General features: G+C 54.0%; 2 protein-coding genes across 3 annotated transcripts in view; one reads left to right on the top strand and one right to left on the bottom strand.

Annotated features, from left to right (window-relative positions):
- USP39 (ubiquitin specific peptidase 39) overlaps positions 1-9780 on the bottom strand; it is a gene marked incomplete at its 5' end in the record, with an annotated part of 29499 nt that extends 19719 nt beyond the window's left edge. The window contains 5 exons of the mRNA XM_045004098.1: positions 541-693; positions 2556-2692; positions 7725-7819; positions 8767-8836; positions 9405-9780. Coding sequence (XP_044860033.1) covers positions 541-693; positions 2556-2692; positions 7725-7819; positions 8767-8836; positions 9405-9780 — 831 coding nt within the window. The remainder of the gene's footprint in view (positions 1-540; positions 694-2555; positions 2693-7724; positions 7820-8766; positions 8837-9404) is intronic.
- Positions 9781-12145: 2365 nt separating this feature from the next.
- Positions 12146-16476, top strand: C2H2orf68 (chromosome 2 C2orf68 homolog). 2 transcript variants are annotated; one of them, XM_045002759.1, is made up of 4 exons: positions 12146-12310; positions 13150-13265; positions 14132-14277; positions 15279-16476. In XM_045002759.1, the coding sequence occupies exons 1-4, from the start codon at positions 12195-12197 to the stop codon at positions 15399-15401; spliced, it is 501 nt and encodes a 166-aa protein (XP_044858694.1). In that variant the 5' UTR covers positions 12146-12194; the 3' UTR covers positions 15402-16476. The 2 variants fall into 2 exon arrangements, with proteins under 2 accessions (XP_044858694.1, XP_044858693.1); XM_045002758.1 differs by lacking the exon at positions 12146-12310 and having other exon boundaries at positions 12351-13265.
- The last annotated feature ends 1011 nt before the right edge of the window (positions 16477-17487 follow it).

Here is a 17487-nt window from a genome sequence, read left to right as displayed (position 1 = left end):
TTTGGAGAACAAATAAATAGGATGTTGCTGATCTTTTTTGCCATATTTTGTTGCAGGAATAATTTATTAATTTCAGTATCTGTGATGATACAGTTAAATTAAAAAGGGAAGAAAAGCCCCTTGCAATTATTGTAAAAGCATGGCCCCATACCAGCAGACACATGGGTACAACGCTCTCCAGTCACACACTGAGACTTAAGTTAACTTTGCATGTGGGAATTCCCCAGCAATTAACTAAACAACGGTTTTAAATCTAAGAGACCCAGTTTTTGCCCAACCTAGAGAAAGAGTTCAACCGGCTTACAATGGAGCAAGCTGCAGTCACTCATCTTGAGCACAGAGGCGCAGGCCAAAGAGACTACAAATCCCAGCATGCAATCAGCAGTCCATCTTGAGCCAAGAAACGTGGCCACATCATTCCACTCATCCCGAGGGAGGGTGGGTCTGAAAGGCAGAACCTCTGGGGGCAGGAGAGAATGCACACAGTTTGCCCACTCTTTACGCTTCTCCCCAGAGATTGCATGACTACCACTATTGTACCTGGAGTACTGCATTGGCATAGTCATTGGCCTTGATGTTGTTCAGTCCCACAATGCCAGGCAGGTAAGTGGTGCCATCATATGCCCGCGAAAGTTTGGCTTGTTTGTCCAAATTGGTGATTTGCTGCTTGGTGAAAGTGGGCTTCAATACGTACTGAAAGAGAAAGGCAGCAAGCCAGTCATCTTTAGAATTAAAAGCTTCTTTACATCAGCTCCTGGGATCTGACTTCCAGCACCATGTTCCATATTTATCACTGGGTGATTTTTCCAGGGCAGGTTTACTGCGTGGGAAGCATATTCCAACTAATTTATCACTTGAAAGGGGCACACAATTCTAAGTGATCAGAATTAAGATTGTGAAAAAAATAAGGTTTTAACAAAATGTAAGACCAACATGAGTTTCCTCATGTCTTTTAAATTTCACTGGAAACAGCTTTTAAACAATATAGATGCCCAAAAGCATTTACAGCACAAACATTAGGGCAACAGTGTCTAAAGGGAAGCTGATGATAAATAGAAGTGGAACAGATTCCATTGATTTGCACTGGCCACGCAAGAAAAATGCAAGAAAGGAAATAAACAGCGTGAGAAAATCTGTATTTTGAAAATTCAGTGTGAAGAATGCAAGGTCCTCCCAGTAACTGAAGTAAAGATATCTGTAAGCTCAAAGTGCCCCTAGAACATCACCAGTACCCTGGCATGAAAAGACACGTACCCAACACTGAAAAGCCCATGCTACATCTGTATGGCCTAGGGACTCATGGGGCAGATCACACTGGACAATTAGGATGGTCAGCATCTTCAGACATGAAAACTTAAATACCTACCGACTTCCCCTCTAAAGTTATACCGATGTATGCCACCTTGCATCGACCTATTTATGCAAGTGTCTACATTCAGATTTGACTCCCAACAATGTAAGCACTGTGTTACAGAGATGCAGTAAAGCCACCTCCTCAAATGGTGTTGAACCATGGTCAACCTACAGAGGCTGAAACAGTGCAAGTGTAGACACTGTGCCTACAGTCCTCCAGCAGCTATCCCGCAATGCCTGACAAGTGACCGCTCTAGACACAATGGTGAACTTCACTCCCCAGGAGTCACGGAAACCGGGAGCCACACCGCCATTAAAACACCCGACCTATTTTCAAAATGCTTTCCCATGACTGCTTGGCTTGGTGAGCACACCTAGCAGCTCCCCCTTGTTGTGTGCAGCTGTCTGACTGACCATGCCAGTTACACGCTCTAGACACACTCCTTCCTGGAGCAGGCAGGAGGTATTGAATCTCCTGGGCCCACGGGGAAAAGAGGCTGTGCAGGCACAGCTCTGGACCAGCCGTAGAAACATGGACAGCTACAAAAAAACTGCAGAGGGGTGAAGGGGTTTGACAGGGATCAGCAGCAGTGCCACATGAAAGCGAAGGACCAGGGCTAGGTTAAGCTACAGATGGGGACCAAGGCACAGAGAAATTCAGTGACCGACCAAGTCATACAGGGAATCTGAGGCAGGAATTGAACCTGAGTCTCTGGATAATGCCCTAGCCACTACCCGATCCTTCCTCTCCCGATAATGCTTCATTCGTAACCGCTCTGCCCCTAATTCCCACAATATTCTGCTAATGCCTTTGGCAGACTGCTCCTTTCTACTGCAAAAACACCTGGGCCTGCGGACACATGTATCCAGCCCGTACACTGCATATGGCATCACAAATAACGGTCTAATTCAGGCCTTTCTATCCCAAACACACAGGCCTCTCTGCAGTGAGTTACAGGAGCAATTCCACCAGCTCTTCTGGTCTGACCAAGTCTATCCTGTCCCCATGGAGATCATTGGGCAGGTGTGTATCTGGACCATATGGCACAACAGGCAGTTTGCCCATGCAGGTACAAATTGTACTGTATCCTGGAAGAGCACATTCTTACGCCCTCCAATGTGAGAGGAGGGAGCCACCTCCCTCCTCTCCCCTCCCCACTGCCCAGGCACTACTGACAGCGAAGTTCCAGAAGGCAACGTACAGTGATGTCCTCCAGCGAGGAGTCAATGATCTCGTAGTTGTCTGGCAGACAGTAGAACTTGAGGGTGTGGAGGTTCAGAAAGACGTGATGGCTGAACTGTACGCTGTGAATGTAAGCATGAGACTTCAACCCACGGCCTGCAGAAGAGACAAAAAAGGCAGGTCAGGAACACAGAGCGCAGCAACAAAAGCCAAAGGGACAGCATGAACTAGATGTCTAATGGCTTAAACTTCACTGCAAAGGCAACAGACAAGCTGGACAAACAGAATTTCCAGGGTCTGCTCTCTATACCTTGAGCAGTATTTGGTTTTGTCCATCACTGGGTATGTTCAGGAAACTACATGAACTGTTAAGAGAAAAATGTTGCCTTCTGCAAGTGCTGAGCAGCAGCATGGACTGCAGGAATTGTTTTAATGATATCTCCACTCCAGAGGTGCAACACGGTGCATTGCGAGCGACACCTCACCTCAGTCCACTCCCTCCCCAGCGAGGCTGCTGTGCTCTAGAGCAGTGTTTCCCAAACTTACAACAGTTGCGTACCCCTTTTGAGACATTTGTCTTACCGGCGAACCCCTTCTCCGGTAAAGATAATTGGGAGGTGGGGGGGTTTAGTAGTCACATTTTTATAACACACTCCTAATTCGTTTCATTCTGGATTAAATGTTTATTAGAAATAAATACAAAATTATATTACATACAGCTGAAACAAAACTTTTAATAGAAATAATAGTTACATATAGAAATAGTACTAGAAATAATTAAAATAATAGAAGCGAATCAACAGTCTGGCAGAACAGCGTGTAATTAATTATATTATATTATATCAATATAATATATGGTGAATTCGTATCATTCATGCATCCTGCATCCAACGAAGTGGGTATTCACCCACGAAAGCTTATGCTCCAATACGTCAGTTAGTCTATAAGGTGCCACAGGACTCTCTGCTGCTCTTACAGATCCAAACTAACACAGCTACCCCTCCGATACTCATATCATTCTGAAATTAAAATACGCTGGTTTGGTTAGGTTAGTGAAGAAAGCACTAGTTTTAATACTTACTATTTCAGTATTGAAAAATTTTAAGTACAAACCAAACTATTCAGTATGAAGGATGGAACTGCTTTTGACCAGACACTATCATGGGGATATCTGGCTCAATGTTTGTGATCTTAAGACAAAGATGGGGTTCCATGTCAATAAGACGATTTCAGTTGTTTGTTTTGATGCCAACCAACACAGAGAATCTGATCTTGCACAAATACGAGGTGGGAAAAGGCAGAAGATACTTGACAGCTTTGTCCGATAGAGCTGGATATTCAGAGATAACCCCCAACCAAAATGACGTCAGTGTATTTTGCTCAAAATTTTGTTTTCAGGAAGCTATCTGAAGCCAGCTCCAAGATCTGTTGTTCTTCTGAAGCAGAGAGGTTATTTGGCAATGTTTGAACACTGATGATAAAAGGGTTCCTTATTCATTCAAAAGTGCCATCCGGTTCAGGGAAATACTTAACGAAGATCTTTCTGAAAGCTTTCCAAATGCTGCTTCATGGTTTGCAACACATCACTATCAAGTTTGTTAGTCAAATTTATTACTAAGTCATGAAGAGATGGAAAGGAATCAAGTTCATGACAACTAAGACGTTTATGCCACAGTTTCAATTTTGCGACCATGGCGCTCACTTTGTCTTGAACATGGAATATGGATATGAGTTTCCCTTGCAAGGATAGACTGAGGTTGTTTAAATGAGCAAAGATATCTGCAATATATGCTTGTTTGCATAGCCATTTCCAGTCATGTATACAGTCTCGCAGGGGTTAAAGGTTTCATCTAAAGAAACTTGCAGCTCTTCTCACAGCTCCAACAGGCGATTCAGAACTTTTCCACGCGAAAACCAACGCACTTCAGTGTGAAATAGGAGTTGTGTGTAATCACTGCCCGTCTCATCACATAGCTGAGAAAACAGCCGAGCATTCAGAGGGCAGCCTTTCACAAAATTGATTATTTTCACAGCTTCATCCAGTACTTGCTTTAGATCTGCCTGCATGTTCTGGGTGGCGAGTGTTTCCCTGTGAATGCAACAATGAGGCGATTTTGCTTCTGGCACAACAGCTTGAATGCATGCAACAACTCCTTTATTCGAACCAATCACGGCTCTGGCGCCATCCGTGCTTATTCCAACACAATGACTCCAATCCAAGTCACTGTTTTTGATAAAGTCATCAATAACTTTAAAAACAGCTTCTCCAGTTGTATATGTTGGCATAGGTTGGCAGAACAAAATATCATCGTGGACTTCATTATTCAGCTTGTATTTGACAAACAAATTCACAATATCAGCTTTGTGATACAGCATAGCCAGAGGGCAGCAGGATAGGGTTAGAAGGGAGCCTTATTCCCTGTAAGGGGAAGAAAGTTTGCTATAGTTTAACTAGAGCACCTGAAGCCAATTAGAGCACCTGAAGTCAGTCACATAATAAAAACCCCCTGCTTCAATCAGACAGTGTGGGAGTTGGAGCAGAAAGGATTGTTCTCTGCTCCAATACCAGTTTGGAGAAGTGCTGCAGTGGGCTAAGAAGTCCAAGACCCTAGGTAAAGGGGCACCTGGCTTGTACAGAGGGAGGGCAGGAAGCCCCCACAAGCTGAAGGGCAGGAGAGGGAAGTAGCCCAGGGGAAGGAACCGTCAGTTCAAGTGGTTTACCAATATGCTCAGGGCCCCTGGGCTGGGACCTGGAGTAGAGGGCGGGCCCAGGTCCCTCTCTCTCCACTCCCCTCCTCTAGGACACTAGTGGGGCAGTTAATATTCCAATTCGGGGCAAGAAATGGCGCCCTGAACCCCCCCCCAAAGAAGAGAAAGCGCGTAATAGTGCCAGCAATTTGCCACAGCTTGCAGTGCATAGTAGCAACTCTTTTGTACTCTTGACAATAATTGCTGATTTACATTTTCGGACATGTCTGTGATTCTACGATGAACAGATAGCTTCAATCTATAGCTTTGCTAGCCTCGTCTCCAATCATCACTTGCACCATTACTTTGGCTTCAGGTTTTACTAACGTCTCATCAATCACTTCAGCAGCTCCAGACTTTGCAATTAAGTACGCCACACTATATGAAGCTTCCAAAGCTTTCATATTTTCACCTCCCGTTACATTATGAATTGTTTTCTGGGACTTTTGGAGATCTTTGCGCCTATTTTTGAAGAATTCTACAGGTTTTCCCTCATATTCTTTGTTTGCTATCGAAATGGCGTTTTAGGTTGGATGGTTTCATACTTTCATTTGTGAGAGTCTCGTAACAAATCACACATAGTGGAACAGGCTCCACCTCATCACCAGTCCACAAAAATCCCAGTTTAAGATATTTTTCAACATATTTGCGGGCTTTTTTCATTTTCTTTGCAGCTGATATGTTCAATAAACTTAAGATGGTTCATATGGTTAACTAATTTTGTCGTCACAATTGTCTGATGTAGCAATATCACTGCATTTTTCATCATAATTATCACTAACATTCGTATTTCCTTCATAATTTTCTTTTGTACATTTCAAACTTCCCGTTTTTAGCCAGCGATCCATTGTAAATGGGTTTAACAAAAACAAAAAGAGAAATTTTGTATATTGATACACACCAAGTATGTACTTGCTCCGATCTTTAGATTACTACAAATAGTTATTGCCCGAGCCATGGTAACATGCACGCGTGGTTTGCGTCGGCTCTGCTGTGCTATTAGATGTTACTGAATGCGTTATCATATTAGTTTCAACGTAAACCTGTGTATTTCTACTGTACAAGTGTACACCATTCTTATATATTACATTTTAGTGAATTGTTTTCTGCTGCTAAAAAAAACTATGATAAAGTAAAATAAAAAATTCTGCCACGTACCCCGTGAAACCCTTTCACGTACCACCAGGGGTACGCATACCACACTTTAGGAAACACTGCTCTAGAGGAAGATTGCTCAGCGCTTTGGAGACAGGAACAAGTGGACGAGTCTCGCAGACTAGCAAAGGCAACAGTGAACTCTAGGAAAGCAACATGTAGCCTTCCTCAGGCAGAGAGGTGCCACGGGATGGTGGGAAAATTGCTATATCGCATCATGGTGCTTTACAGATCAAGACAAGCTTACAATCCAAAGGAGAATCCCAGAGACCTCCACACCCCACCCTCATTGTTAATTTTATTCTGGAGGAATATACTAGAACAGGGGTTGGCAACCTTTCAGAAGTGATGTGCCAAGTCTTCATTTATTCACTCTAATTTAAGGTTTCGCGTGCCAGTAATACATTTTAACATTTTTAGAAGGTCTCTTTCTATAAGTCTATAATATATAACTAAACTATTGTTGTATGTAAAGTAAATAAGGTTTTTAAAATGTTTAGGAAGCTTCATTTAAAATTAAATTAAAATGCAGAGCCCCCTGGACCGGTGGCCAGGACCCGGGCAGCGTGAGTGCCACTGAAAATCAGCTCACATGCCACCTTCGGCACGGGTGCCATAGGTTGCCTTCCCCTGCGCTAGAATCCTCTAGTTTTAGGCACTTTTGCTGAGCATCTAGCACACCTGGGAAGAGACCTCAGGGGGAACTGGGATTTTTGGGGGGTATTTTGAAGAAAAATAAATGTTAAAACAGCTTCACATGCTCAGGAGATAGATTTCCATAAAGACAGGGTGGGATTTAGCTACGAGAACCCTGGGATCCAGTCTCAGATTCCTGCTAATGTTAAAATGGGAGCCTTGTTGCCCAACACTGACAATTAGTTCCCCACATTCAGTTACTTACCACACTATTTTCTTTTAAACTGCACATGCCTTCACTAAAATGAAATAAGCCACTGGCCATGTTGATTTCAAGGGGAACCATAGAACAGAGCAATATATCCATGCAGAACTGACCTCCAGCCACCCACATTTGCTATGTCCTCTGCACAAGCCACAGCAATGGTTAAGAAAAGGGCCTGCCACGTTCTGACAGTAATTTGAAGGTAAAATAGCTTTAGAAATTCAGGGCCCGCAGGAAAAGGTGAAAGACAATTGTCACTTAAGACAAATGGAATATCCTTCTCTTTAAGTGAACCCCCGAAGTGTTCAACTAGCCAGGGTAACACCTCCATTCAGTGCTTCTGTTTGCTGCAGAGGCAGGTATGCAGCACAGCAGTGAACTCACCCTGGAAGTACTTCCCACACACCAGGCAAGCATAGACGTTTATATGCGAGAGTGAGATGGAGCACAGCTTCTCAAAGTCAAAATCCAGAACACTCCTGAAATGGCAGGTTAATAGCAAGTTAGCAGAGCTACCCTTAAACAGTCAGGCAAATATTGCCTACCATTGGGTCCCCTGCAGTCCTACGTTCTCATGAATCTGACAGAGCTCAAGAGAACCAAGGTCAACAGAAAAATTATCATGTGTGACCCACACTACAGTACTGGAAGGCTGCTTGGTACCACACTGCACCTGACAGTACCTCAAATATGAGAGAGCCCCTTCTTCCTGGTTCTGGGCTCTCACAGGAACTAAGATCTCACATCATTATAAAAATCAGAGCTGCATCTCAATCCTGACATGTACCATCCCTTGTCATTCCAGTCCTGCTCCTCCTGCTGGCATTGCTCACCCTTTGTGGATGCAGCTCACCCCTGCCCTGTAGCAACAGCTATTATTCCAGTCCTGAGCAGAGACTGTTATTCCAGAAAACAGTTGCGGTTCTTTGTGGGCACTAGATACACTAACAGACATTTATGTATTAGGCCCTAATCTATAAATATCTGTTAGTGTATCTAGTACCCACAAAGACCTAGGCCAATGGGTACGCAGAGGTCTTCCAGGGGGTATATCAACTCATCTAGATATTTTCCTAGTTTTACAATGGGCTACCTAAAAAGCACTACCAAAGTCAGTACAAACTAAAATTTCAAACAGACAATGACTTGTTTGTACTGCTCTATATACTACACACTGAAAAGTAAAGTTAAATATTTAAATTATGACTGATTTAATCATGAGAAAGTCAGCAATTTTTCAGTACTAGTGTGCTGTGACACTTCTGTATTTTTATGTCTGATTTTGTAAGCAAATAGTTTTTAACTGAGGTGAAACCTAGAGCATGCAAGACCAATCAGACTGCTGGTCAAGGAGAACCACTGTACTAGGCCACTACTGCTCTGCCATGCCCTGTGTTACAAGTGTTTGCTTTGTCTCTATGCTGACCTGTTAATAGTGTCCAGGTATGGGCAGTGTCTGCTGCGCCGGTCCTCGGGGTCAAATCGGCCATATCTCACTGGAACAAAGACCCACACAAATGGATTAGAAACAACTCAAGCATCACTCCCAGGGGCTAAGGAATTAACAGTTTTCCTGAGTAGTACCTGCCACTGAAAAGCAACACTTCAGAAACCAAAACCCCAGAACCACATGGCATTTCCTCAGGAGAAAATAACCCAGGCAGGCTGCTGGGAGCATGACACCAGCGCTTCGTACTCTGTAAGGGCTGCCCACGTGACAGCACTAGTTACACTGGCTAGAGAACCTGAACTGGGGGGGGAGAACTAGCTTGAGTAACGACCTCCCCCCCCTTGTTCCTCACGCGGTTACAGTATCTTCGCCTAACATCAAACCTCCTACCCAGGACCTCGCACCTGGGGCGGCCAAGGGAGGCGAGAATCACCAGCCCCAGCTCAACCCCGGGGACACAGCAGCACCAGCGCGGGGACGGGAGCTGGCGAGGGCTGGCGCAGAACCCAGCTCGGACACCCGTCACCAAGGCGACGTCGGCTGCTCGCTGCCCCGTGCCCGGCCGGGGGCCGCGGGGTGCCCAGCACTGACCCGCCCCCGCGCCCCGCCGCCACCTGTCGGCTCCGGCTCCGGCTCCGGCTCCTCCTCGGCCTCGCGCTCCCGCTTGGCCCGGGGCGGCCCGTCCTCGGGCTCGCGCTTCACCCGGACCCGCTCGGGCTCCGCCTCGCGCTTCCCTCGGGAGGAGCCGCGCGACCCCGCCGGCTCCCGCTTCACCCGGCCCGAGGCCGAGCTCCGCGGGGACGCCCGGGGCTCCCGCTCCCGCTTCACCCGGCCGGACATCCCGGGCCGCGTCCAGCCGCTACTGCGCACGCGCGGGGCGACAGACGCAGCCGCAGGCGCGTAGACAGGCCAGCGGCGCCTTTGCCCTTCCCCACACGCATGTGCAGTAGCAGACGCATGCGCACACCCGTCCAAAGGGAGGCGCGAGGATCAGTTTGGCGCTTGCGCACTCTTACGGCGCGAGGCCACCCGTCCCTTCGCGCATGCGCATTGGTTGCTGTCCGGCCACTGTTTGTGGGATGGGCCGACCGCTGCTCTTCTCGGAGTTCCTATTTAAAGAGACAGTCTCCCCTTTATGCAGCTATCATTGGCAATGGCAGCTTGGGGCTGTGCGGCCTCGCTCTGCCCCCCAGGGGGCTGGTGTCTCGTGTCTGTGCTGCTACCGCCCCTTGCCCTGACCCTGGCATGTCTCCTAAAGCCCCAGCTCCTGGAGTCCAGTGATGGGGTGAGGATCTGGGCTCTCGTGGGAAGCACGTTGGTTTCTAGACCTTGTGTGTGGGGAGAAAGCCGGAAAATGTGAATCCCAAGGCCTAACAAGCCACAAGGCCAAGGAGACCAACCGCAGCAGTTACTGATTTTAAAATTTCATGATTGTTAAGCCAAGCTCATGATTTATGAAGGCCTGAAATTGCCAACACAGCAATAGGCATTGCAGCCATGTCAGCCCCAGGAAATTAGAGAGATGAGGTGGGGGAGGCAATATCTTTTATTGGACCAACTTCTGTGACAGAGACAAGCTTTCAAGAAGGCACTTCCTGCATTACAGCTAAAAAAAAAGGTGGAACCGATTCTTTAGCATAAGCAGTTAACACCTTGTGATGCTCTGAGTTGGTTTCCCAGACCTGAAGAAGAGCTCGATGTGGCTCAAAAGCTTGTATCTCTCACCAGCGGAAGCTGGTTTGTTTAGCATTGGCATTACATTCACACCCAGAGGCTTTGACTTAGGCCTGGTCTACACTAGGTTTAACTACTTCGCTCAAGGGTGTGAAAAATTCACACATTTCCCTCCCCCGCCCCGAGTGGCATACTTAAGCCAACCTAACCCCCAGTGTAGACAGCACTAGGTGGATGGAATAATTCTTCTGGGGACCTAGCTGCTGCCCCGCAGGGAGGTGACTAATGGAAGAACCCCTGCCGTGGAGTGGATAGTGTCTACACTGAAGTGCTACAGTTGAGTGTAAACAAGCTCTGAGAGGAAGTTGCCTTTATGCAGGGGTGGCCATAGCTTCCCAATTCCGCGGGTGCGCTATGTCCGCCGCACACGCACCCTGGCGCAGCAGCTCTGTGGTGCTGGGCTGGGCCTGGCCCCCCGCTTTGCAATCTGGCGCACAGGGTGGCAGTGCCACCAACAGGGCTGCCCTGAGGATTCCGGGGGCCTGGGTTCTTCGGCAGCGGGGGGCCCTCCCGTTCCAGGACCCGCCACCGAAGTGCCCCGAAGACCCACGACGGGGGCCCTCCCGCGGCTGAATTACCGCCGAAGCGGGACCCACCGCCGAAGCACAGCCCGGTCTTCGGCGGTAATTCGGCGGTGGGGGGCCCCCACCGCAGGTCTTCGGGGCACTTCGGCGGTGGGTCCCGGAACGGAAGGACCCCCCCCCCCGCCACCGAATTACCGCCGAAGACCGAGCTGAACTTCGGCGGCAGGTCCCGCTTCAGCGGTAATTTGGCGGCGGGGGGGTCTGGGGCGGAAGGACCCCCTGCCGGCGAAGACCGGGAGCGGAAGAAGCTCCTGGGCCCGGCCCCGCAAGAGTTTTCCAGGCCCCCCGGAGCGAGTGAAGGACCCTGCTCCAGGGGCCCCGAAAAACTCTCGTGGGGACCCCTGCTGGGCCCGGGGCCTGGGGCAAATTGCCCCTCTTGCCCCCCCCCCGGGCGGCCCTGGTCACCAATGGAGGGGCAGCCAGGCCAACTCTGAGGGATTGGGTTAGAGCACCACTGAGGGTTGGCGCTCTTGATTTCTGGGGGTGCAACTGAACCTATAAGCCCCCAGGGTTAAGGCAGCCCTGCCCTGACATAACCTCCCTCTGTGCAGATACAATATCCAACGTGGACCGCCTGGCACACGGCTCTGCACTGTGGCGTCTCACCCCAGGGTGTCAAACGCTCCCACCTCATTTGTCGCCAGTGACGGGGGCAGTGCAAAGGGAACTCAGAAGTGGGGGGCACTGTGCAGAGCTCGGTGTGGGGGTGCGAGGCACGGGGCGGGGGGGTGAATGCACAGGTACAGGGTGGCGTTGGGTTGTAGGGGGCATGGGGGAGACACAGGGATGGGGATGAGGGTGAATGGTCTCTGCTCCAGGGGGGTGCAGGTGCGTACCCCGGGTAGGGGCCGGCCCTGGGGAGACGCGGGGGGCTGGTCCCGGGGTGGGAGGCTCCGGACCGGGGGCTGGGAGGCTGATCCCGGTCTGGAGGGGCTGGCCCCGGGGCCGGGGGGGCCTGACCAGGTGCGGGGGAGCCGGGGTCTGAGTCCGTCTCTCGCGGCTCCCCGCGCTCGGCCGGGCGGGGCCGGGGGCGGGTCTCAGGGCCCCGGCGCCGCTGCTCTCCGGCGCTGGGCGAGGCGGGGGCCGATGGACGCGGGGCCGGAGGCGGAGCGGGGCCCGGCCTGGGGCGGCTGCCGGCCGGGGGGGCGGCTCGACATGAGCCACGGCTTCGTGCGGCACATCCGGCGGAACCAGATCGCCAGGTACCGGCCCGGGCTCCCGGGACCGGACCCTGCCCCCCCAACTCCCCGGGACCGGACCTCGGATCTCCGTCCCGGGACCGGACCCTGCCCCCCCAACTCCCCGGGACCGGACCTCGGATCTCCGTCCCGGGACTGGACCCTGCCCCCCCAACTCCCTGGGACCGGACCCCGGATCTCCGGATCTCCAAGTCCCGGATCCTGGGCGCGGGCAGCCCCCCAAGTACCTGACCCCGTCCCGGGACCCCCAACTTGGCTGGGACTCCTGATCCTGGCCCCCAGGGAACCCCCGCCCGCATGAGAGCTCCCAGCTCTGCAGAAATCCCCCACCCCCGGACAGCAAGGGTTGGGGGAGCTGGACCCTCACTGAATGCAGGGCTCGGAGACCCCGGCTGGGGGGGCTGGTATTCAACCCCCTCCCAGGTCACGCCTGCCCCCACCCTGGGCACATTTCAGGTCACGGGCATGGCATCTATGTACCAGCCCTGCCAGTTCTCTGTTCAGCCGTGGGGGCTGGGGGGAAACGGGACCCCAATTCCTAATGCAAACAGCAAGCAGGACGCCTCTCTCCAGTCGGGCAAAAAGGGTAGGTGCCTATCCCCCACCCCCCTCCGCAGATATCCTGTAAGGGGAGGGCACCGGAGAACAGGGTAAGATTGGGCAGATAACCCCCCCACAGCACCAGCCCCTCACCCTGCCACAAGGCCTATGCAAACCCACCCCAGGTGCACCCCCCTAAGCGTGGCGAATCAATGGCATCTCCAGGCAGGCCTATCCTGGCTCCCAGCCCCGCCAGCCCCATACCCAGCTGCAGCCCCAGGCCTCACTCTCCTCCCCATCAGGGACGACTACGACCGGGAGATGAAGCAGGCCAAGGAGAAGGTGAAGAAGAGGCACACGCCGACCCCACCCCGGCCCAGGAAACCCGACCAGCAGGTGTACCACCCCTGCCGGAGAAGTGAGCACAGCCGGCACCCTGCTCTCTGTGCTCCCACTGGGGAGCGGATGGGGCATGTGTACAGCTGAGTGGGGACGCCTCCCCCTCTGCCCTTGTTGTGGGGGCTGCCTAGTCGTTATTAGCTGCTGTGCTGATCCAAGTCATTGAGTTTGGTGGGGGCGAGTCCAGGATCCCCCCAGCACCGTGTCTGCACCTTTGGTGCGACGGGCGGCAGTTCCAAGGGGCAGCTGACCGACCAGCCAAGTTTGGGCCGTGGCCAGGCTGAGGGATCAGATGGGGACAGGCCTGGCATGCCCAGCCCTTTCCTTGGTCACTGGCAGCACCGCAGAGCAGGGGTTTAACCACGCGGTCCCTTTGCCTGGAGCCCTGGGTCCAAATCTAAGTGACGGTCGCCCGCGGGACCTGGCTCTGGGCCTCCTAACTGGTGCCCATCCCAGTCCAAAGATGATCACAACTGGCTACTTCTGCTTAGCAGGATTCTGAGGGGCTGCGGGGCGGGATTCAGGGGCACTGGCAAAGCTGGTGGGGAGCCCAGGGCTGAGCTAGCAGGGGGCTGCAGGTTGGGATTGAGGGGCAGCAGCAGGGCTGTGGGGTGGGGAGCCCAGGGCTGAGCTAGCAGGGGGCTGCAGGTTGGGATTGAGGGGCAGCAGCAGGGCTGTGGGGTGGGGAGCCCAGGGCTGAGCTAGCTGGGGACTGCAGGTCGGGACTGAGGGGCATTAGATCAACACCCCTTAAATCTGACAGATTCCCGGTCCCAGGTTCAAGGACTCCATTTCCAGACTGCTGCGCCCATGCCCTGTGTTTTCAGGGTGGGTGCAGGCACCACCTGGCCACACTCCCCTCATCAGCTCCTTTATGCTCCCCAGGTCGAGCTGACCCAGCCTGTGGCCTAGAGTACGAGGGGTCTAGCGAGAGCAGCTCCAGCACCGAGCCAGACCCCCGCGGCACAGAGCTCTTCTGCCTTGAGTATGAGGCCGACAGCGGCGAGGTCACCTCGGTCATTGTACACCAGGTATGTGCCTGGCACACCAGGCAGGGGGTGGCAGGAGAACAGGGCAGCAGGGAGGGGATCTCCTGGCAGGAGAGGGTGGAAGCTAATAGGGAGCGCTCTCCCCCGGATCAGTGCTGACCCCAATGACTGAGCGAGGTGTTAGGGGCCTGGGCTGCAGGGAGCAGGGCAGGGGCTCAGCTCAGGGAAGAGGGTTACGGGGTTTGGCAGGGGGCGCCGTGCTGTAGGGGGTGGAGCAGGGGGCACTGTGCTGCGGGGAGCAGGGTGAGGGCTCAACAGGGGGCTCTGTGTTGTGGGAACTGGAGCAGAGGGTGCTGTGCTATGGGGAGATCGGTGGGGGGCTCAGCAGGGGGGTGGAGTGGGGTGGGCTGTACTGTGAGGAGGAGATGTGGGGCTTGGCAGGGGGCGCCGTGTTGTGGGTAGCAGGGTGGGGGGCTCAGCAGGAGGCGCCGTGGTGTGGGCAGTGGAGCAGGGGGTGCCATGGTGTGGGGAGTGGGCCGGGGGACTTGGCAGGGGGCCCTGTGCTGTGGGGAGTGGAGCAGGGGGCGCATGGTGTGTGGGGGGGGGCCTCGGCGTGGGGGCGTGGTTTGGGGAGTGGGGCAATTGCTTGACGTGGGGCCCTGTGATGTGGAGAGCAGGGTAGGGGGCTCAGCAGGGGGTGCTGTCACTCCTAGCGTTCTGTGCGGTCCCTCTATCCCGTTCGTGTCTCCCCATCTCTCGCCCTCTCACCTTGCTCCCCCGTCTCTCCAGGGGCAGAGGGCACCTCCACATGCCAGCTGCCGGCCCAGCGGCCCTCCCCTCCCACAGACAGGAGCCAGGGCCCGCAGACCCCATAGCAGAGGCTGCAGCTGGCGCAGAGTGACGGGATTGTCCAGCTGCGGGGGCTGGGGCATGCTGGGGCCCTGGCAAATGCTGCCGGGGTTGGTGCAGGGAGCTCGCGCATGCAGGAGCTGGGTGGCAGGAGTTTCCGGAGCTGATTACGGGCCCTGCCCCTCTCGCTGCAGGACGACAGCCCTGAGGAGGTGACGGAGAAGGTCTGTGCCCGGAGCCCGCTGGAGCCGCCCCTACGTGAGGCCCTGAGGCAGCGGGTGCAGGAGGAGCTGCGGAAGCGGCGGGCGAAGCGCTGAGGCCCGTGGTGGCTGTGCTGGGTGGGGAGCTGGGCGCAGAGGGGGAGCTGCGGCACCCTGGCTGGGGGGGTTGGAAGCTGTGACCCCGGGGAGCGAGAACCCAGCTGCCCCAAGCTCCCACAGACTTGCTGAGCAGGTTTGTTCTCTGCCGCTCCCAGCCACCCCCAGCAGCCAGGGCCCAGCGCTGGTGCCCCCAGGAGGAGCTGGCTGCTAGGTTGAGATCCTGAGCGGGGCGGCCTGGGGGTCCTGGGAACTGGGGCAGATGAAGCCCTGGGCACAGCCTGTGGGGGAGGAGTCTTGCCCAGCCTGGTAATGCCTGGAGAGTGCACCGGTGCTGACAGGCCCCATGAAGCCACTCTGCCCCTATGGTCCTCCAGCCTCCCCTCCCCCAGGATCCCCCCGCCCCGCTCCCCTCAAGGTCCACCCACCCCCAGCCTCCCATCCCCCTAGAGTCCCCCTGTCCCCATTCCTCCTGGCTCCCCTGTCAACCTGCCCCCTGACTTCCATGCCCCCAGGGTCCCCCATCCCCATTCCCCCAACTCCCACCTCCTGGGGTCCCCTATTCCCCATTCTATGGGTGGCTGAGCTGCTCCCTGTTCTGGCTTAGTTCCTGCGGGGGGCTCACACCCAGGCAGACTGTTTTGTTTAAGGGAGCTCTGTGGCTGGTTGAAGGTGCCAGGCTGTTGGCCAGCACACAGCATGGGACCTGGCAACTGGGGCGGTGGCCAGAGGGCACTGGGATTGGGCTGGTCCCTGAGAGGTTCCCATGAGCTCCATGCCCCCACCCAGGCAGGAATGTGCCACTGAGCCCTTTAGGGGACGCCCTGTGTCCTGAGTGGGGGAACCGGCCGAACCCCATTGGGTCTGCCCTACACGCATGGTGAAACTGCCCCCTCGGCGCCGGGCTGCGTCAGGCGTCTCAGCTCTAGTGCCCGTTGGCCCCGGGGCGCTGGAGAAATGAATGAGCCCCGTGCTCCAGTGCCATGGCCAGCCAGGCCTGCCCCAGGGAGCTCTCGGCACCAGGACCGCAGGGCCCTGTGCTCGCGGCACCAATAAACATCCTGACAAAACAGAACTGGGGTGTGTAGTAACGAGCATTCCTGTGCGACCCCTGCCTGGATGGGGATCACTGGGGCCGCGCCCTGGGGGTGTTCTAGCCTGAAATGGATGAGTCTTATCAGCCTGGCCCAACTCACCCAGCAGAGCTAGGAATGGGCCCCGCTCCCCTAAGCGCCAGCCTGGTGCCCTTGCCGCTATGCAATGCTGACCCCTGGCATGTGATTTCATCCGACTGCTGCCATGGGCCCGGTGAGCGCTGCACACGCTGTCACGGAGTCACCGAGCGATGCTCTGGAACTGCTCCCCACCAAGCCAGTCAGGCCTTTGGGGAGCCTCCTCTCCCTTGGAGCAGACTGTCTTCAGGGCAAGAAGCTCACTCGGCTTCACCTCCTGGGTCTCTCCTTGGAGCATTCAGCATCCTCTGCCCCTCTGTGCGCTTCCCACAGTGAGTCCGCCCCAGCGGGGTCCTGGGGAAGCCACAGGGTCCTGCACCCCCACTTTGCAGTCAGACGTGACTCTCAGCCAGCCAGTAAAACAGAGGTTTATTCGATGACAGGAACAGGGTCTAAAACAGAGCTTGTAGATACAGCGAACCGGACCCCTCGGCCGGGTCCGTTCTGGGGGGCAATGAGCCAGACCCCCACATCTGCCCTCACTCCCCATCCCCAGCCAGCTCCAGACTAACAACCCCCTCCAGCCCCTCCTCTCTGCTCAGCTCCTTTCTGGGGCCAGGAGGTCACCTGACCTCTTTGTCTCCAACACCTTCAGTTGGCACCTTTGCAGAGGAGGGGCCCAGGCCATCAGTTGCTAGGAGACAGAGTGTCAGGCATTTAGGTGCACTGACCCCTTCCTCTGCAGCAATCACACACCCGTCTCCCACCACCTAGATACTTAAGAACTGCATAGGGGACACTGAGGCACCAAGACAGTATTCAGAGAAAACATTAAGAACATTCCCAGTTTGTCACACACGTCAGCAGCTCTTCCTTCCCCCTGGGATCTGGAGAGGCACTTCGGCTGCTGTCCC

The sequence above is a fragment of the Mauremys mutica genome, chromosome 2 (genome assembly GCF_020497125.1).
Source record: "Mauremys mutica isolate MM-2020 ecotype Southern chromosome 2, ASM2049712v1, whole genome shotgun sequence".
NCBI classification, from domain to species: Eukaryota; Metazoa; Chordata; order Testudines; family Geoemydidae; genus Mauremys; species Mauremys mutica.
The sequence above is the reverse complement of the archived record's forward strand: the minus strand, read 5'-3'. Positions and strand labels throughout refer to the sequence as shown.